Source organism: Panthera pardus, unplaced genomic scaffold (genome assembly GCF_024362965.1).
Source record: "Panthera pardus isolate Hobbes unplaced genomic scaffold, ASM2436296v1 HiC_scaffold_21, whole genome shotgun sequence".
Lineage (NCBI taxonomy): Eukaryota > Metazoa > Chordata > Mammalia > Carnivora > Felidae > Panthera > Panthera pardus.
Window position 1 is genome coordinate 6,244,710 of NW_026526777.1, and position 21,009 is coordinate 6,265,718.

The window sequence follows — 21,009 nt, forward strand, 5'->3', positions numbered from 1 at the left end:
TCATGAGTTTGAGTCCTGTGTCAAGCTCACTTGGGATTCTCTGTCTCTCCCTCTCTTTCTGCCCCTCCCCCACTTGCACCGTCTCTGTCTCTTTCAAAATAAATTAACTTAAAAAAAAAAAATCCAGCTTGGGGTGCCTGGGTGGCTCAGTCGGTTAAGCGTCCGACTTCAGCTCAGGTCATGATCTCACCGTCCGTGAGTTCGAGCCCCGCGTCGGGCTCTGGGCTGATGGCTCAGAGCCTGGAGCCTGCTTCCGATTCTGTGTCTCCCTCTCTCTCTGCCCCTCCCCCGTTCATGCTGTGTCTCTCTCTGTCTCAAAAATAAATAAACGTTAGAAAAAAAATTTAAAAAAAAATCCAGCTTAAAATGGCCTGATGAGCAGGTGATAGCACAGTGTGATAGATAGAACACTGGACCAGATATTTTTTTATTTAAAAAAATTTTTTTAACGTTTATTTTTGAGACAGAGAGAGACAGAGCACGAACGGGGGAGGGGCAGAGAGAGAGGGAGACACAGAATCCGAAACAGGCTCCAGGCTCTCAGAGCCTGACGCGGGGCTCAAACTCATGGACCGCGAGATCGTGACCTGAGCTGAAGTCAGACGCTTAACCAACTGAGCCACCCAGGCGCCCCCCAGATATTTTTTTTTAAAAACCAGGTCTCTCATCCTGCCTTTGCCATTCATTAACTGACATCTTAGGCAATATGGGTCTCCGTTTCTCTGCTATCAAATAAGAGACTAAAAGGATCTTCAAGTAATGGCTTTTCCAGCTTGAAAGTCTTATGCTAAGATTCTTTTATCATGTATACATCGTAGGCCCACCCTAGGTATCTTTGCAAGTTCTTTATGTGAAACTTTCATTTGTTATTTATCAGGAATCAATTCACTACTCTATAAAGTAAAAACAAAAACAAAAAAACAAACCACAACAAAAAAACAACTCTCCAGTCCTTTGTTTCAGTAGATTTGAGCTCAGATTGAGTTCTGAATGTGAGTTCTGAGTTCTCTCCCCTATTGCAACAGCCTTGAATAAAACCTTCCTTATCAATTGAGGAAAAAAGAAGGGGGGGGGGGGCTAATGATTTCTAGCTCTCTATGCCCCAGGAGACACTGTTGGGTTAAAAACAATAGCATGAAAAAAGAATCAACCTTTTGAAGCTAAGTGTTACCTAATAGGAGGAAATTATTCTGTGTTCTTAATATTTTATATTATTTATGCAAAGATTTGATGAGTTCTATTCAGGTGTGCATCTGAGCAGTATTAGGCAAGCTGATACAATCTTTATTCTTTGTTGGTTAAACTCACAGAAGGATTCCCAGGACCTATTGCTCTATGACCTACCCTTCCCTCTCTCAGCCTCAGTTTCCTCATCTGTACAATGGGTATACTGATCATACTTATCCGTATGGCCAAGTGAGACAATGCACAGGAAGTGCATTGTAAAGCAGGTATTTTACGACCAAAAGCAAATCAATTTTCTCAGTTCCAAATATGTGTTACGGTTTGCTGTCAGTTTACTTATAACCCATCATCGTGTGATGAAAAGATTACTGAAGTAGGAGCTGTAGCTTACAGGGAGGACTAGGCAGACTACTTCATCTCCCTGGGTTTCTGTTTTTTTCGTCTTTCCAACAGAGGAGCTGAATTAGAGGACCCCCTAGTAACTTCCACTTCTAAAGGGATTTAGGAATTTTTTAAAACACTTTTAAACAAAGTTTTAATAAAATTTAACATAGCAAGTATTATACTTATACGCTTAAGCAATTTACATCTTAATTAAATGTACTTCAGATTAAAATTGTGTTAAGCAGTTTTTAAATACAGAAGGATATGGAGAGTGATAAAACTTGATTCATTTAAAAAATAGATTTCGAAATGCTGTGGGAAATTCAATTATGTTTAAAGGTGCAAAAACAAGATTGAAATCACTGCTAAAAAATAAGGAAATTTACTTTGGACGCCCATTGTTTCTGGAAGAAGGGTGTTTTCATGACTGTGTGGCTCTGACGTATTAAATGGAGGCCAAAACAGAGAACAGGCCTCTCCTGTTTGGAACATTTCTTCTAACTGAAAGGGAACGAATACAGCTTAGCAACAATACACATCTGAATAAAACACGGACCCTGAATTTGACGGGCGTCTCATTTGCAATAAAGAAGACTTTCATGGCAATCCGGGCCATGATGGAAACACCTTGTGACATAGAATTGGATTTAAATTCTGGCTCCTTTCCTTTCTAAGTGTGTGACCTTGGGTACGTTCATAACCTCTCTGTGCCTCAGTTTCCTCATAAATGGGATGAACCTTAGGAGTGTTTTAAATATTAAATGAGATAATACATGTAAAGCTCTAAGAATAATGCCTGACACATAGAAAAAGCTCAATGCATATTAGCTACAGTGATTGATTCCATACATAACTACTAGAGGTCTATCTACTAGGTAGTGGTCACTGTATTAGACCCTGAAATATCTTTGGGGCTTCAGCTTTTTTGTGTCTGGTCTACAAAGTGTTACAGAGTTACACAGGAAATTCCAAAACTTCAGCAGTCCAACGGGACCCGAGTAAATCTAGAAAGAAGGCCCTTTGGAGTCAAAAGACTTTAAATTCAGGAGGGAAAAGGAGATGTAAGCGAGGTAGTTGCTTAGGGTCTTGCCTTGAAGTGGTCGAGTTCTGATGCCAGCTTTTAGAGAGTACATCACGATGCATGTTAAAACCACCATGACATTCAAAGAGTCAGACATGCCCGATTAGATTTTCATGTTCTGTATTTATAAAAATGTTAGTGGTGCATTTCCTCAGTGCAAATGATTTTTGGCTCTTACTAATATTTATGTCTGTAGTAAAGTCTATACAGCATAAAGTAGGTGATGAATTTGTTCTAGTCATCAGTTTGCCTTTATTTAAGGGGATATCTCAGAAGATGCTGTATCTTGGCCAGGAATTTCAGCAGATTGGAAGCAGGCAACATATAGGAAAGGACAATTGTACTTTAGCACTAGGAGACAAAATGAGAAATACAATTATGGCAGTAATGCATTCTCTTATATAAACTTATCATGGAAATCGTCTAGGAAGCTATGCCTTTTGCAAGCCATACTGTGTTGCTTTGTGGTGATTCCAAGCCTTGCCTCTATGACAATCAGTGTTGTTTGGTTTGGGAGTTGTCTCGCGTGGATGTGTCCACAGGGCACCAAAAGCAGGATTAAGATGATGAGTTGAACCATCATTCCTCCTCCTACAGAGGAGCTGACCATTTGGTCTCAGTGATCTCAGGCTGGACTGGCTTTGGCACCAGCTTTTGGGAGGTAATAATTTGAAGGCACGGTGATCATAGCTTTCATGGACCACGACCTATAATGCTTCACAGGTAATCCTATGACCCCCTCATTTGCACATTGCGCATAGCAGAAGCTCTTGATGTAAAGGAAAGAAGTAAATGGGTCTCTTCTTAACAACAGGCAAATAGACTGAAGTCTTTGCCAAAGTGGAAAGAACAGTCAGAAATAACTTGGGGGGCGGGGCGCCTGGGTGGCTCAGTCCATTGAGCGGTTGAGCACCCAACTTTGGCTCAGATCATGATCTTGCTGTTCATGAGTGTGAGCCCCACATCCGGCTCTGTGCTGACAGCTCAGAGCCTGGAGCCTGCTTGGGATTCTGTGTCTCCCTCTCTCTCCGCCCCTCTCCAGCTCGTGCTCTCTGTCTCAAAAATAAATAAATGTTTTTTTTTTTTTTTAAAAGAACTTGGAAGTTCACCTTATCCATACCCAGTTACAGAAGGTTTAATTAAGAAAAACAAAAACGTTGAGGATTCTCTTGTCTTTAGTATTCCTTTTTTGGCCTACCCCATTTCCAGGGGCTGATGGCTTTTTAATGTTACAACCATTCTAAAAGGCACTCCCCCCGCCCCCAAGCCTGTATGACAGAAGTCACAAATCACCGCTCAAAGGAAGAAAAGGCGCCTGCGATGGGTCCCCAGTGAGCACAGTCTTGATTCTCCAGGGAAAGGGAACGCTCCGAATTCACGATTGCACAGATCTGGGCCAGGACTGGGGCCTTCCTGGTAGAACATAAACACACGACCGTAAACACCGCCCCTCCCCCCCCTCCAAAAAACAAAAACAAAACATCCAAGGCGCTGCTACCGCGTCTAACCCTCAGCAGCCCGGCCCCGAACGTGACCGTAAAAACAGCAGCGCGCTCGGGAGCAGGGCGCACGCAGCTCGCGGGCCGGGCCGCAGGGCTCGCGGGCCGGGCAGGGCGGGCGCGGCGCTCCCGAGGACTTTCACCTGCTCGGCGGGCGGGCGGCGCGGGGCGGGCGCGGGGCGGGGCCTGGGCGCCCGCGGGAGGAGCCGGCCCGGGCCCGCCCCGCAGGAGGAGCCGCTCGCTGGCGGCCGATCCGGCGTCTCCGTGACAGGCACCCCGCTCCGCCGCCACCACCGCCGCCGCCGCCGCCGCCGCCGCCGCCTTTTCTTCCTCGTCCGGGGCAGCCGCCGCGCCGGGTCCCGCTTCGGGCCGCGCGCCCACCGCTCCCCTCCCCCGGCCCGCCGCCTCCCGCCCGCTCCCGCCGCCGCCGCCGCCCTCCTCGCCCGCAGAAATCGCGCGGCCACAGCGCCGCCCGCAGCCGCGCCGCCCGCTGCCGCCCGGCCCTCGGCGCCGCTCGGGTCCCGGCTCCCGCGGCCGCCGCGCGCCCCTCCCCTCCGCTCCCCTGCCCGGTCTGGCCGGCCCCTTCCCGCTGCCGCCTCTGGAGGAGCCGGTCCACCGCGGGTCACCATGCCCAGCAAAACCAAGTACAACCTTGTGGACGATGGGCACGACCTGCGGATCCCCTTGCACAACGAAGACGCCTTCCAGCACGGCATCTGCTTCGAGGCCAAGGTGAGGGGTCCCGGGGGGAGGGGGCGCTGCCCGGGAGGGGGCACGTCCGAGCGGACGCGGGGCTGGCGGGGGGCCTTAAATGTTAGGGAGGTGACTTCCCTTCTCGGGACTGAATTCCCCGGGCTCCTGCCCAGAACTGCTACAGAGCAGCTGCGAAGTTTGGGCGGTATGGCTTCGCCCCCTCCTCCCACCTGCAGACTCCCCCATCCTCACCTCCCGGGACTGCTCGACTTGCCGATCCCTCCTTCCGCGGAGGAGCAGCCGGCGGGGGAGCGCAGCCAGGTCCCCTGGTTCTTTAGAATCGCTTTAGGGAAGCTCTGGTGTTATTTACCTGCTGGGATCCCTTGGGAGAGGTGTTTTCAGGAAGGTCTTTTAAAGGGGGAATGCCTGCTTCCTGATCGAGGAAAATAATACCGGAGTGGTGTGTGTGTTTTTTTTTTTTTTTTTTTTTTTTTTTTTTTTAATTCCAGGTAACCGGGTCCAAGTGTCAGTCACTTCTTAAATGCTTGATTTGCCACGACTCCTTTGCAAGTGCCAGTCATTGAAGGGGGGAGGGGTGAAAGCTGCCCATTTGCTAGTTTTGTGGCGTAATGTTAAGTTTCAGCAGCCAGCAGGGAACCGCTGCTCAAGAATTTAGCGGGGATGACTGGAATTTTCAGGGCCGAGGCCGGAGCCCCAGCAGGTCCGTCCTTCGGGGAGGGGGCGGGGCGCGAGCCTCGGGACTGGACCAGTAGGTGCGGGATAAAGGCTGGCCCCCTGGGATGCACTTCCCCGGGGTGAGGCGGTCTGGTTTCTGCGATCCCCGCTGGGGCTCCCGCTGCCCATCACTTGGGAAGAGTGCTTCTGCTCTTTCTTTATGCCGCCCGCCCCCCAAAGGTCCAGGGTTTCTCAGTGTGCCTGTCACTGATAAGTGACGGAAAGTACTGCCCCTCCGAGTGGGTTGTTTTTTTTTAGGTTCTTGCTGGTTTTGAAAAGACAGTACTTCCGATGTGGAGGCAGTTTTACTCTTCGTTCCCTTTTTTTCCTTGATGACTTCGTGGATGCAGGGTGTGATTTCCGGCAAGGATGACTCTGTCAGGTGGCTTTTTCCTTCAATTTGTGAAACATCTTTGGAGTGTCTGATAGGCGCCCCATGCAGTCAGTTATCTTTAGATTTTTTTCCTTCTCCTGGAGATGTGTGACTTGGTGAATCTTAAACCTTTTTTTTTTTTTAATCCCCCCGAATAACCTTCTCTCAGCCATATTTGCTAGCGCTAGGACACCCCCTGCCCCCCAACCCCCCACCCCCCGTCAAACCCTGCGTGGGTTGCACAGCTGAACTGCTGGGTATGGCTGGGACCAGAGTGGGGCTGTGGCCGAGATCTTATCTTGCTTCTCCGGGAATAGACCTGGTTGGTCTAAGATGGGGTGTTTGGGTTTAATTTTTGTCGAGGCCTGTTGCTTTGGTGAGCAAGTTTTTCATGTTAAAGTATGAAATTTTCATCACGGTCATCACTCAGGTTTCTTGGATGTACTGAAACTGGGGAATTGGCTTCGCCTTGTGTGGCTCACCAGTGCTCCACAAGAATGAGGGCAAGAACGGGGATCAGAATTAAAGTGTTCTAAAAACCTTTTTATGCAACACAAATAAACAAGTACATAAAATAAATCCCTTTTATTCTTTTCTCAGTCTCTGCCTTTGGTCCCAACTGGGTCTCAGAACCCGGTATGCGTAAGAATCACCAGGTGAGGGGACTGAAAAGTCTGATTCTTGCCACCCCCCACCCCCCCAAGTCTAATTTGCTACATCTGGGGAGTTGGGGAGCCTGGGACTGTGTACCTTTAATGAGCATTCCAGGTGATTTAATGCAAGTGACTGGGACCAGACTTTGAGAAGCATGGGGCTTGAGGCTGGCCTCCAGCTGGCTGGATCTTTACCTTCACTTTCCCCATATGCAGTTTTTTTTTCCTAAGCGAACGCCTGGGGGGCTGCATGACGTAGTGCCGATCGTTAGTAACTTCCCTGGGTTCACTCGCAGTGGTGCTTGATTAGAGGGGGTTTCACAGTTGGTCCAGGCGGTGTTCCCAATGCGGACCTGAGACCTAGGGGACCAAGGAGGCCTGCTCTGAGTTCTGCAAGGTAGAGGAGCGAGGGCGGGGCTCAGAGCTGGGTCTTAACCCCCAGCCCTTTGTAATTGACGCTGGACGCCAGTACCGTCAGACCCGGTCAGTCTAGACCTGAGTAGAGGTGGAAGCGGAAGCTTTTCTGTCCTGTGGGCTAGCGCCGCCTCTGGTTGGTTTCCGCCTCCCACCAGAGCAGTGTCTGTGGGCCTGCGTGGTCCTTGGGATTTCAGGGTTAAATCCACACCACATTCGTCTCTTGTTTTGGAAAATCACAGGCTGTAAAATGTAAATGTATTCTTGCTGCCTTGTCAGATACCCTTGGAAAATGAGCCCATGTCTTTCTGTCCCAAGGGCTGGCAGCTTTTCAGAATCAACACTGGGTGAAGTGACTGTTTGGATGGATGCCGCTCATTTTCAGGGTTCTGCAGAGATTTGAAAGGTTGCGGCTGGGGTTGAAGGGCGTCTGGGAGTCAGAGGGTCTGGGCACTTACAAACAACATCGTGCATTATTAAGCGGAATCGTGTAATTCTTACCCCTTCCCTAGAGGTGGGTCTCCTCATGTCTTATGAATGAGGATCTAGGCTCAGGGAGGTTGTTGCCTGCTTTGGTGCACACAGCTGTGGATGGCAAAGCCAGCATTTCAACCTGGGAATTTTGGCTTCAGACTCCCAAAGGTAGTGCTTATTTAGTCATTTTTATGGAGTGTTCACTCTATGCCGGGCAGTGGCCTCATTCACAGCTCACTGGTGGGGCATCCTCAGGCTGCTGGCCTCTTGGACTCTGATGTAGGAATTACTTAAATTTTTAATGCTGGGCTGTTTCCAGATGTCCCCATGGACTGGTAGTGGCTCCTGAGGGATCACCTGCGTTCCGTGTTCAGCATGGGTGCCTCGCCCATTGATCATTGCTGGTGGGTGGGTGGTAAAAATCTCACTCGCTTTGTATGGCCCTTCTGGACCGGCCTCTCCCTTTCCCGGGGTGTCTTCCTGGTGGCCAGTGCCATCTCCTGACTCTCTCCCCTTGCTGGGCGAGGAGGAGACTGCTAATGGTTTTGGCACAAAGAACAATACAAGCGTTACTAACATAGTTATGGCTTCCATTTGTAGGTGATTTTTGATTTACATGGGACTTTCCCATACAAAGAGTTTTCTTCACGTAGAAACAGAAACATTGGTTTTATCTCCATTTCTCAAATGAAAAAAAAATTGGGGATCAGAGGGATTAACTTGTCTATAGTCACAGAACTGCTAAGACAATATGATTAGAGCTGGTATTTAGTGAGCACTTACTATGAGCCATGTAGCTGTCCCCTCTGTTAACCATCCAGTACTTTTGTCTCCTGGTCCACGGTTCCTTCTGATGCTGAAGTAGTTGCCCCTCTAGATCCACAGCACCGATGGCCTCGCCCGTTGTCACAACTGGATAGCACTTTAGTGCACCTGCAACAACCTTCTCATTTTACAGATGAGGAAATTGCAGTCCAGGGGGAAGTCGTTGACCCAGGGTCACCTGGCTAGATGCGAACGGGAACCAGGACTCTGGCCTAGTTTCCTGGCTTCAAGTTAGTTTCAGGAATCTGTTGCCACTTGACAAACTACCTGAAAACTCAGTGGCTTAAAACAGTATCTGTTTAATTGGCTCATGATTCGTGCGCCAGGAATTCAGGCAGGACTTGGCTGGGCCGTTCTTATGTCGACTGGCTCACTCATTTGGCTTCATGGCTGGGCTGGGCTGGAAGGTCCTAGAAGGTATCACTCACATGGCTGGTCCTCCACGTGATGGTTCTCTTCAGTGGGTAGCTTGGATGTCCTCACAGCCTGATGGTGCTTGTATTTGGCAGCTGGCTTCCAAGAGAGAGTGTTCCAAGCAGGGAAGGTAGAAGCTCTTAGGGACGGGCCTCCAAGGTTACAGAGGGTCGTTTTTGTATTCTGTTGGTCAAATCAGGCCATAGGCTGGCTCAGATTCAAGGGAAGAAATGGACTTCATTCTTGGGGGGGGGTATTAAGGTCACATCGCAGGGGTGCCCATGGGGCGGGAGAGATTGCCGAAGCTGTCTTTGGGTCATGGTCTGCCACAAAATTTTGTGTTCTTTTCCCTCTGCATACACCTTCTCCAGTGTTCTGAGTGTTGAGGACCTTGTCTCCTGCTTCTGTGTATAGCCCCCTTCCCCAGCATCAGGAACCTACATAGCCAGCAATAATAAATCCTTTGTCAAGTGCAAGAAATGTCCAGTTGTAGAGTCTGAAAGCAGTAAGTATATATCGTCACCCTGCGGAGTGATTTTGCAGTTTGGGAGCTCTTGGTCAAATCTGAACTCAATTCTGTGGCCCTGTTTCCTTCCCTCCTTGCTAAATGGCTTCACTGGCTGGTGTTTTCCATGATGCGGATTTTAGAGATGCCGGTAACCCTGAACAGCATGCTGTTGGGAGGGCTTCCAGATTAGGACATAACGTTATTGGCTCGCCATAAAAGGGGTGTTCTGACTCACACTTGAGCCTGCAGCATGGTAAAGGCTCCCATCGACTTCACTATATCCTGGGTGTGTGAACTCTGCCTCCAGGGTCCTGTTTTTCTAGGGTTCTGGACCAGCGGGGGTCCAGATGCAGGGCCTGCTGTATACACGGATAGCATCATGGTTTATTTCACCTTCTTGTGTATTTGTCCAGATGCTTTCAAACTGATTGTTATTCATTTATTTTTTTTAAACCAAGTTGACCTCCAAGATGGGGCTTGAATTCACTGCCCCAAGATCAGGAGTCCCATGCTCTACGGATGGAGGCAGCCGGGCGCCCCTCCTGTTGTTACCTTCTCCGACCACTTTTGGGGGGCAGTAAGTCTCAAAGATACAGCGCTGCTCTGAAATGATGCCTTTTTTTTTTTATGCGTCAAGGTGTCCCAGGGTGTTTTTCCACAGCTGGCGTTGGGGATCTGATGGGCAAGTCTATTTCTATCTACCTGGCCATACATTTCATGAATTGATGGCTTTCGGTCTGGTCTCCTTGGCCCCAAACGTCCCAGTTGTTTTAGTGATGCGAATCGTGCAGCCACACGGAATTTGACCTTTGCCACAGTCATTACCCCCAAGACCCTAATCAGACGCACTGTTTATTATCGCTTACTCATAATGCTGCTACTTCCAAGAACTCAAACTTTCAGAATGCTTTCTTTGACTATAATTATCTGCCTCCTCACAGCCTCATTGCCTCAAGGCTGCTTTTAGCTCCTCAGTGACCTCGCCGTCCTTCTTCCTTCCTCTTTTTGGAAAGTGAGCTTCCTTTCCCCCTGCTTTCTGATAGCTTTATGGAGACATAATTCACACACCACACAATTCACTAACTTAAAGTAGACAATTAAGTGGTTTTTAGTATATTCCAGATACGTGTAACCATCACTGTAGTCAATTTTAGAATATTTTCATCACCTCAAAAAGAAGCCTATGGGGGCGCCTGGGTGGCTCAGTCGGTTGAGCGTTCGACTTCGGCTCAGGACATGATCTCACAGTTTGTGAGGTCGAGCCCTGCATCGGGCTCTGTACTGACAGCTCAGAGCTTGGAGCCTCTTCAAATTCTAGGTCTCCCGCTCTCTCTGCCCCTCCCCTGCTTGCACTCCATCTCTCTCTTTCTCCAAAAAAAAAAAAAAAAAAAAAAAAAGAATAAACAAACAGAAAAGGAACCTATATACCCTCTGGTTATAATCCCCCTACCCCTCCATCCATCCCAGCCCTAAGCAACCATTAATCTACTTTCTGTCTCTAGAAAGGACATTTCGTATCAGTGGGATCATAAAGTATGATTTATGTGTGTGCACATGTGCGCATGACTGGCATCTTTAACTTAGCATAGTATTTTCGGTCCATACTGCCTGCGTCAAAGCCTCATTCCTTTTTATGGCTGCATAATATTCCATTGTATGGACATACCACAATTTGTTTATCCACTCATCCATCGACGGACATTAAGGTTGTTTATTTTTTTTTAAGCGTATTTATTTTGAGAGAGAGACCGAGAATTCCCAGCTGGCTCCGTGCTGTCAGCGCAGAGCCCATCGTGGGGCGAACCCACGAAACGCGAGATCATGACCTGAGCCGAAATTGAGAGTCGGACGCTTAACTGACTGAGCCAAGGTTGTTTATGCTCTAGCTACTGTGAATACTGCTTCTGTAAACACTGGTGTACATGTTTCTGTAGGGAGGTATGGCTTCATTTTTTGTGGGTAGATAAGTAGGAGTAGAATTGCTAGATATCGTAGTAGCCAGGTTTAACCATTTGTGGAACTGCCAGGTGGTTTCCAGCATGGCTGCACCTTGGCCACCAGCAGGGTTTTGGTTTCTTTACATCCTCACCGACACTTGTAATTGTCTGACTTTTTGATTCTAGCCGTCCTAGTGGGTGTGAGGCGCTATCTCCTTGTGGCTTTGAGTTGCATCTCCCTGATGAATAATGATATAGAACACGCGTTTATTTGGCATTTATATATCTTCTTTGGAGAAACGTCTGTTCAGATCCTTTACCCATTTTTTGGGTTGTCCTTTTAAAAAAAGTTACCGAGTTGCGGGGTGGCTGGGTGGCTCTGTTTGTTGAGCGTCTGACTCTTGATTCTGGCTCAGGTCACGATCCCAGAGTGGGGAGATCAAGCCCTACATCGGGCTCCATGCTGGGTGTAGGAGCCTGCTTGGGATTCTCTCTCTCTCTCTCTCTCTCTCTCTCTCTCTCTCTCTCTCTCTCTCCCCCTCTCTCTCTGCCCCTCCCCACTTGCTCTCTCAAAATAAATAAACTTAAAAAAAAAAAAAAAAAGAAATTGTCCTACTGTTACCCTTTTCTGTCTTTGTGCTTCCTGAGTTTTCTTCCTGCTCAGCCCGTCCTCCGTGGTCTGCTCTCTGAGCAGAATCTCCTCTTTGCTGGCTGCTCTTTCTCCTCCCTTGGACCTCTTGTGTGAGGGCTTGGTTGCTGTGCAGGTTGGCTCCTGGACCCCTAACTCCAGTCCAGAGTCCGGATCTTCATTTTCTGTTTCCTGCTCGTGGTCTCTGCACCGAGGAACAGGTTGCTGGCTCCTTCCCCTCAACAAGCTGGATAGCAAACCTCTCTGGCTTGGGACTTCGGTTAGCGACCCCAGCATGCTCTCGGGTACCCGGGCCTGATACTTGGGAGCACTGCCTGGACCCTTTCGTATAACAGCCGAAACTCACTGGCTGTTCACTGGGTCCCTACCGTGGCCAGGCTATTCTCTCCGCTAGCCTCCACACGAAGTCAGTTGCCGTGTTCTTGAATCTTCTCCGTGACCTCCATCCACGCACCTCTGCCCATTCCATCGTTTCCCACCTCTGGCCGGTTCACACTCTCACCGCCTCTCCCCGGACTGTTTGAGTAACTTTCTGGAGGCTTCCACTTGATCCTATAAACTTGTGCTCTGGTAATTTTCCCGAAGTATAATTATGTTGTCCCTCCTCCTCCAAAACACAGTGAGTTCCTAGGCCTACTGTATTAGGTCCCGATTCTTAGCATGATATTCAGCGCTCTCTGTTTCTGAATAATTCCCTTTATCACCCTGCGCTCTGACCCAATCAGAGCACACCCCGTTCCCTAGGCCCCCTTGTCACGTCCCACCCAGTGTCACTTGGTGGGGTGGATGTTACCAGCCCCACCTCTGTGTGGAAGGGACTGACCAGACCCCACGGTGGTGCTGGGCTGCTTACTCTGATGTTTTTCTCCGCATGTCGTCATCGGGGGCCCTGTCACTCTGCCCCCCCAATGCCTGTACCTTCTGCCGTGCTCAGGCAGCAACTTGCGTATAGAATGTGCATTTGGAGGGAAGGAACATGATTCCTGGGATGTTCACTACGAGGACTGCCAGGAGGGCCCTGCTGTGAGCCCAAGAAATGCATTTGCCTCAGCTGGCTCCAGTCCCCTCTCAAGCACAGTTCCTGTGCTTTTTGCCTGGGTCCCTGGGGACCTCAGGGCCTCCCCGGCCTCCCAGGACGCATCCGTACTCCCACCTCACAGAGCGGCTTTTCCTCCCAGGGGAACTGCCGAGTAAGCATTTTTTTCCTGCATTAAATGGAATTCCTGTGATGGGCGTGTGGTGGAATTAGAATCTTTGATTACGGAACATATGGCCAGTTTCAGGAATACCTAATTGCCATTTATTAGTAAAAAAACATATTTGCAGCCCGTTGTGTTCTCATTGACGAATCGACACCTTTCCCCCCTCATTCACTGTTTTGTTTCCTTTAACTTGCTCTTTGGTAAGTTTGGTGACATGAATTTGGTTGACGTGCGGCATGGCATGGATGCCGGAACCAGACTGTCTTTGGGTTCAGATCCTGGCCCTGTCTTGCTGCGTGACCCCGTGGGAGTTACTTAGCCTCTCTCCTGTGGTACCCTGGTCTGAACAAAGAGGGTACGAATACGTACCTTCTGGGGTTCACGAGTAAATGAGTTACACGTGGAAACGCCTGGTGCTGTGCCCGGCCCAGGCCCGGCTGCTATTTTTATTGTTACTTCATCCGACAAATTGCACCTTAAATTTCGTGTGTGTTTCATCTGGTTGTAATCTGTGGAGTTAGCAGATTCATTCTCTGATAAGTCAGAGGCCTCCTGGTGCACCATCCCCGTTCTGCACACGGGGTAAAGATCCAGCCAAGTCGGCCAGAGTGCTTCTCAAAGTTGCAACTCAGGCAGCGTGACTACTTTGTGGGCTTAAAATAGCTGTCAGCCTCCTTGGGAGGGAATAAAGAAGGGTTAACTAGCTCCTGGGGCATGCCCCCATCCCATGTGTTCCAGACGTGAGCCTCGTTAGGATTAAAAACCACAGAATCTCATTAAGTGCGGTGTGCTGTCTGTCTGCCCTGTCTCTGAAATTTCTTGGATAAATATTTCTTTAAGCAGGGGTAATCTAAGCAGAAGGAATCTCGCATCATGGGATTAATTAATATCTTGTGATGCTTACATTTCCCTTTGCAATTTTTCTATTCAGCATCATGTTTCCTTTTAAGCACCAGAGCAGCTGGTTTAAAAGTTACTTACAATGGCACTTCCAGCAAGTTCCGTGCCCAGAGTGTCGGAACGCTTCAGACCCCTACGCCTCTCCCGCTGCGGGCAAGGCAGGTGGTTTGGTGCAGCACTTCCCGGAGACTTGTGTGTCTTACACCCTTGTGGTCCATCCATGAGAACTGAGGGCCGTGGCTTCTCCCCCACATACTCTAGAGGCTACGGTGCTTTCCAGGAGACCTGGTGAAATGATCGGCCCTGAGAGGTGAGGGAGACCTGGGACTCCCTACTAAGGGGTGTCCGGGAAGGGGGCACTTGCCACCCAGTGCACCCTGTGTGCAGAAGAGTCTGAGCTCCCTTAGCCCGTGTGTGAGCACGTGGGTGGGAAGCGTGTGCTTGCAGAATTGTCCCATGTTCTGTATTCTGGGTGCTGTTCCCTGCTGGCTCTGGCTGTGCATTTCTCATCTCCTGATCTGGGCTATGAGCTGCTCCAAGGCCAAGGGGATGTTCCCCCTACCTCAGCCTCGTATGGTCCGCATCAGAGAAAGCTAACAGAATCGCCATTATCACGTTAAAAGCACTTACTGGGTTCCAGGCACTGTTCACATTCTGTGAAATGGTTAATCCTCTCAACAGCTGCCTGAGTTAAGGTTCTCTCGCCGACTTTTACAGATGGGGAAGCCGAGGCAGAGAGAGACAGAGTAACTTGATCAAGGTCCGTAGTTAGTAATGGACAGACCTTCCAGTCAAAGCCAGGCAGTTTGGCCCAAGGCATCTCTGCATATCTCTCAAAATACCAAGAGCTAATATTTGTTAAGTACCACCTTCTACCCTTGGTTCTCAGCGTTTTATTTACTTATTTTTAGTTTTTAAAGGTTTTCTTTTGAAGTAATCTCTACACCCAGTGTGAAATTCGAACTCACAACCCCACGATCGAGAGTCACATGCTCTCCCGACTGAGCCAGCCAGGCGCCCCTCTCAGCCTTTTACGTATGTTAACTAACTTAATCTTTACAGCGGCCCCGTGAGAGTAGGTGCTATTGTACCCGTTTTGCAGATGAGGAAACTGAGGCACATCTTTCTAGGTTAGATTGAATGGGCAAATGGTCATTAAAGGTGGTGGTCTTCTTGCCTGTGGCCCAGGGACTGGTCTGCTGTGTGCCAGCAGGCGATGGGCCACCTGCCGAGACCGCTCTTGTGGGCCCTGTGGCTGAGCTCTAGACAGGGACATGAGGCATTAGTGAGAGGGATAGCAGTTGAGGGGAGAGGAGCTTTGGGGGCCCTTCCTTCCTGGAGAGGGGTGTTATTTGCTGGGCTCTTGCCACGCACTTCCTGTCTAGCGATGGGTTCCTCTCCCCCCCACCCCCCTTACCACACCTCTTCCTCCCAGCAACTTCCACGCCCCCTTCCCTGCCTTTTCCTGCATTTCTGAGGCCCCCCCCACCCCCGCCCAGGAGACTACAAATGCTGGAAAACTTCAGCCTGGGAGCTGCTGTTGCCCTGGCTTGGAAATCTCCGTGCACAACAGAGAAGCCCCTGAGTCGTGTCTTTTTGTTCTCTCTTGATTATAAACTCTTCCCTTTTTGTTTTGGTCTCTTTGGACGGGGAGAGGCGCTCATGTGGAAGCATTTCTTTTTCTGCCAAGAGGAAGATGAATGTCTCCCAGGGGCCAAGTGACAGGTAACATAATCTCTCACTCCCGTGCTATTTCCACATAAACACACACAACCTGGACCTGGGCTGTAGCTCTCTTTGCAAACCGGCCCTCGCTGTGCGTGGATTTTCTTTTATTAAAAAAAAAAAATTTTTTTTTAATGTTGTTATTTATTTTTTGAGACAGAGAGAGACAGAGCATGAGCAGGGGAGGGGCAGAGAGAGAGGGGGACACAGAATCCGAAGCAGGCTCCAGGCTCTGAGCTGTCAGCGGGGCTCAAACCCATGGACTGAGATCATGCCCTGAGCCAAAGTCGGACGCTTAACCCACTGAGCCACCCAGGCGCCCCTGGATTTTCGTTTTTTTCAATGTGGCCGCCCAGGTGAAGCACGTTATGTCCCGGGCGCCCGTACCCAAAGTGTGATGGAAACTACTTCTGGACTCAAGGTTATTGAAATGCGACTCTGTCCTCCTCCAGGCCCAGAATTTTGCAGCCTCTTTCAATGAGGAGAATCACCTGCAGATTCCTTTGATTAGTGAAAGCAGCTGTTCTCAAACTTTGGCGTCTCTCGGAATCATCTGGAAACGAATAAAAATACGGAGGCCCAGGCTTGTTGAAGTAGTGAGAGGGCCTGACCTCTGTCTTGATCATGTTTCCCAGGCAATGCTGACAGACGCCCTGGGTCTGAAACATCGTCGCTCATTGGGGAGGTGAAGAAGGAAAAAAAAAAAAAAAGAAAGACTGATGACTGGGGGCTCCCAGCGATTTAAATCCAGCTCATACAGGAGCCCCTGGGTGGCTCAGTCGGTTAAGCGTCCGACTTTGGCTCAGGTCATGATCTCGCGGTTCATGAGTTCGAGCCCCGCGTCCGGCTCTGTGCTGACAGCTGGGAGCCTGGAGCCTGCTTCGGATTCTGTGTCTCCCACGCTCTCTGCCCCTCCCCCGCTCAGACTCTGTCTCTGTCTCGAAAATAAATAGACATTAAAAAAAATAAATCCAGCTAGTACAGGGTTGTAGCCTGGGAGTTGCAGTTTTTATGTCCTCGGTTTCTTTGCTGAGACTTTTTTTTTTTTTTTTTTTGGTCTCCAGCACATTAAATGAAGGCTGCCTTAAAATTTTTTGTCGGGTAATTCTAATATGTCTGTCCTCTTGTGTCGGCATCTTTTGATTGTCTTTTCTCATTCATGTTGAGGTTTTCCCGGTTCCCAGAATGATGAATGATGTTTGATTGAAAGCCGGACGCTTTGGGTATTATGTTATGAGATTCTGGATCTTAATTAAATCTTCTGTTTCAGCGAGGCTCCTCTGTCCTTGGCGGGGAGTGCTGCCTCATTACTGTCAGGTGGAGGCGGAAGTCTAGAGTCTTCTCCTGGGCCTCGGCTGACCCCACGCTGGAGGCGGGCAGGAGGGCCTCACCTGCCTCGCTTATGGGGCCTCCGCTGACGCTCTGCCTTTTTTTTTTTTTTAATTTTTTTTAATGTATATTTATTTTTGACAGCATGAGCGGGGGAGGGGCAGAGGGAGAGGGAGACCCAGAATCCAAAGCAGGCTCCAGGCTCTGAGCTGTCAGCACAGAGCCCGATGCGGGCCCGAACTCACAGACCGCAAGATCATGACCTGAGCCGAAGTCGGACGCTCAACCGACTGAGCCACCCAGGCGCCCCTGATGCTCTGCCTTTTTTAACTGCTGGGTGGTGGTGAAAGTTCTGGACTCTCCCCTAGGCCTCCTCTGCCCCCCCAGCAAGGAGGGGAGGAGGCTGTGTTACCCCTGTGGCCCAGCTTCCGTTCAGCCTTCCCTGATAGCCCTGGAGGAAGGTAAGGGTGCAGGCGTCTCCATACAGCCTGGTGAAGGCCAAAGTCGGGTTTCTGGACCCTGCAGGTAGGAGTGAGGGTGGGAGGTACAGTTTTCTTGTATGGCGCTGGGCTGGAGCAAAGCTGTTGTCTGTCTTGTGACGCTGCCCCTGTCCTGGTCCTTTGGCTGGAGAAAGCAGTCTCTTCTTAGACCTTTCTTTTTAAGTTTATTATTATTTAGCAATTTGTACACCCAACGTGGGGCTCGAACTCACAACCTTGAGATCAAGGGTCGCATGCTGTTCTGACTGAGCCAGGTGCCCCGGGACTTTTTAAATTGTCTTCTGGCGTTTCTGGGTCTCTGGCTTCTCCAGCAACCGGCCTGGGATGTGTGAGGCAGAGGGAAAACCCAGGGAAGCCAGGTGCCACGTTGTGCCTTGGGTGCTGAGGTCCTCGGCTGGCTGGCCTTCTTTCCATCTCTCCAAGTCCTCTTCTGCTAGTTTTATGTATAATGGCTGGAGTTTGCTGGTTATTAGCAGGAGGAATAGAGAAAAGTTTGTCTCCTCCATGTTTCTGGAAACAGGAGTTTTGCACATTTGGAACTTTAAAAGATGAATAGGGGTGCCTGGATGTTTCAGTCGGGTAAGCGACCGATGCTTGATTTCGGCTCAGGTCATGATCTCCTGGTTCATGGGTTCGAGTCCTGCATTGGGCTCCATGCGGATAGTGCAGAGCCTGCTGGGGATTCGCGCTCTCCTCCTCTCTGCCCCTCTCCTGCTAGCTGTTTGCTAGCTCCCTCTCTCTCTCAAAATTAAGAAAAACCAAAAAGATGAATGGATGATGAAGTTGTGTGTGTGTGTGTGTGTGTGTGTGTGTGTGTGTACACAGACACACACATGATGGAATATTAACTCAGCTATAAAAAAGGGATGAGATCTTGTCATTTGTGACAACATGGACGGAGAGGGTATTGTGCTGAGTTAGATGCCCTGTGATTTCACTTATATGTGGAATCTGGAAAAGAACACAACACGTAGCTTCATAAATGCAGAGAACAAACTGGCGATTGCCATATGGGAGGTAGAGGTGGGTGGGTGAAACAGGTGATGGGGATGAAGATGTACAAACTTCTAGTTACAAAAAAATAAGTCAGAGCTGAGCAATGCGGCAGAGGGAACACAGTCAATGATATTGTGATAAAGTTGCATGGTGATTAGATGGTGAACGCACTTGTCCTGGTGAGCATGGGGTATGGAATCGTCGAAACAGCTTGCACACCTGGAACTATAACCCTGTCAGACGTCAGTAAAGCTCCCGGGGTGATTGTGATCAAATCAAGACGCACAATTGAGAATCTCAGGGTCAGCGCTGGAGCAGGCCAAGGCAGTTTGGGTGGAAAGACCAGAAAGACCTGGGCTCTTCCCCAAGTGGTGGTCTTTATGAATCATCGTGTCCTCCCTCCCAAGTCCTTATAGTACTTACATTCACTTTCCTTCCATAGATTTATTTTTCCCCTCTGTTTAGCCCTTTGTGAACCTAACTTGGGTTCCCTAAATACATGCTCCTAAATGCAGATGTAGAAATTGATCCGGTCCTATAGGAAGTATTTATTGTGCTTCTGTCTTTGGGGTACAGTGCTTGGTGTGGAGGTCAGAGAGTCAGAAGGCCAGATGGTGACTTAAGGGAAATCCATGTAGATGGGGAGGTCTGGGTAGATGGAAAGACAGGTGTGATGGCAGGATTATGTATTGAGCACATACTGTGTGCTGGGCCTTCTGCAAGCTGTTTTCTAAGCTTTCTCATTTAATCCTTTGAACTACACTGCATGATAGACGTTTTCTTCTCCCTTTTACCGTGGAGGTTTTGAAGGCTCGGTATTAAGTGACTTGTCCAAGGTCGCTCGCTCCATGTCCAAATCTGAGACAAAACTGGACCACGAATTTGCTAAAACAAGGCCTTGCTTTTTCCAAAGGAATGTTCCACTGAGGTTTCTTCACGAGCTGTGGGTTCTGCTGTGTTGGGGGAGAGCTTACCTGTTTATATTCTTCCCCGGGACAGTTTTCAGAGGCAGCTGTGAGTGGCTTGGTCTGTGACTTTGGAAGGGGTCTTGCAGGGGCGTTACATGACTCTTAATTTCGGCTCAGGTCATTATCTCGCGGTTGGTGAGAGGCAACCCCGTGTCGGGCTGTGTGCTGATAGTGCGGAGCCTTCTTGGGAATCTCTCTCTCCTTTGTCTCTCTGTCTCTCCCCTGCTTTCATGTGTGTGCTCTCTCTCCCTCTCTCAAAATATTAAAAAAAAAAAAAATGTCACTATACTAGTTCTGTGAGGAGTGGGTTGTGGCAGGGGGTGGGTGGGTTATAATGGACCAGAGAGTGGCTCATCACCTACTGGAGATGAGAGCTGGAACGAGGGCGCGTGGTCCACTCCGGAAGTTGCCAAGAGGCGCAAGGCATCTTTCGGTTTGGAACGACCACGTGTGAAAGTGATGAAAGGAAGGGGCAGATTTTAGGTAAGTGCAGGGAAGGGTGGTCCTGTGGTTGGGGTAGGGGAGAGGAGGGTTTATATGGTAGGGTTTAGTATTTTTTTTTTTTTTTTTTTTTAAAAGAGAGACAAAAAAAAAAAAGGAAAAAATGACTGAGGTAGGAAGACCTATATCCCAGGAGGCTTTAAGTACCAGGCTTGAGCAATGTGGCTTAATCTTGTAAACAGTGGGGAGCAAAAGATATTTTTAGGGGATGAGCTGTGTACCTGTGTGTGTGTGTGTGTGCGCGTATATACATATATATGTATATACGCACACACAGGTGTCCTGTGTTAGGACGAGGAAAGGGATGAGAGCTGTTTGTAAAAATTGCAGTGAGGGCCATTGCTAAAGCCCAGGTGTAGGACCTGGACCAGGATGACCAAAGGGGGGGGGGGCGCGTGGAAATGAAGGGATAAATGTAGGAGAAACTACAAAGACAGCATCTACTGTGTCCTCTGGGCCAGTCCATGTTTGGGAAGGAGAATCGGAAAAGTTGCGGAGTTAAATAGTCTGAACTTGGATCGGATCGTTACGACTCACATGACAAAGCTTTGGATGCCATCCGTTTGCAGGATCCTCTAATACCTGAACTGCGTGAGCTGGAAAGGTGGTTTAAGGTGCCTCCTCTCTGTATCTGGTCCTAAGCTGGTTGCCAGGGGTTAGGCCCTTAGCTGCCCGATGTCCTCGGGTCCCGTGTGGAGTTCTCTACTTCTTAGAGCAGTCCTGATCTCTTTCACTACCTCCGAATTGAGGGAGCACGTTGTCAGGCTGTAGAGACTTGGCACTTGAAGGTCTGTTGAGGCAAAACGATGAGCACGAGACCGAGGCCGTATGAGCCCCTTGTGACATGCGGGGAAACGCTGAGTGGGATGCTTGCAAAGGCTGTAAAAACAGCCCCTGGATAGTCGGCCATCGCAGCGAAGGGGTGGCCCTTTCTTCCCGCCAGCCTTTTCTTGGGAGTGGAAGTTGCTGAAACATGAGAAGTTCAGACAGGGATTCTGTAAGTCTCTGGTGACAAGTCTGTAATGGGTTCCCGAGGCTAATTAGGTTGTTAGGGGTATTAGCAA

The 21,009-nt window shown here is 49.3% G+C and overlaps 1 protein-coding gene and 1 long non-coding RNA gene across 7 annotated transcripts in view; one reads left to right on the forward strand and one right to left on the reverse strand.

Moving 5' to 3' along the window:
• Positions 1-2,753: 2,753 nt before the first annotated feature.
• On the reverse strand, positions 2,754-5,278 carry LOC109276662 (uncharacterized). Of its 2 annotated transcripts, XR_002084790.2 has the most exons (3): positions 5,095-5,278; positions 3,944-4,063; positions 2,754-3,001 (listed from the first exon to the last, which is right to left on the reverse strand). It is a non-coding gene; the product is annotated as an uncharacterized LOC109276662 (long non-coding RNA). The 2 variants fall into 2 exon arrangements; XR_002084789.2 differs by lacking the exon at positions 5,095-5,278 and having other exon boundaries at positions 3,944-4,246.
• Positions 4,422-21,009, forward strand: part of LOC109276660 (carboxyl-terminal PDZ ligand of neuronal nitric oxide synthase protein) — a 285,556-nt gene continuing 268,968 nt past the window's right edge. For 2 of the 5 annotated variants that reach the window (XM_019465760.2, XM_053908937.1), the window contains exon 1: positions 4,426-4,881. In XM_019465760.2, the coding sequence (XP_019321305.2) occupies positions 4,777-4,881 (105 nt within the window). In that variant the 5' untranslated portion in view covers positions 4,426-4,776. Of the gene's footprint in view, positions 4,882-21,009 lie in introns of all 5 variants that reach the window. The other 3 variants (XM_019465758.2, XM_019465759.2, XM_053908938.1) reach the window with 2 other exon arrangements.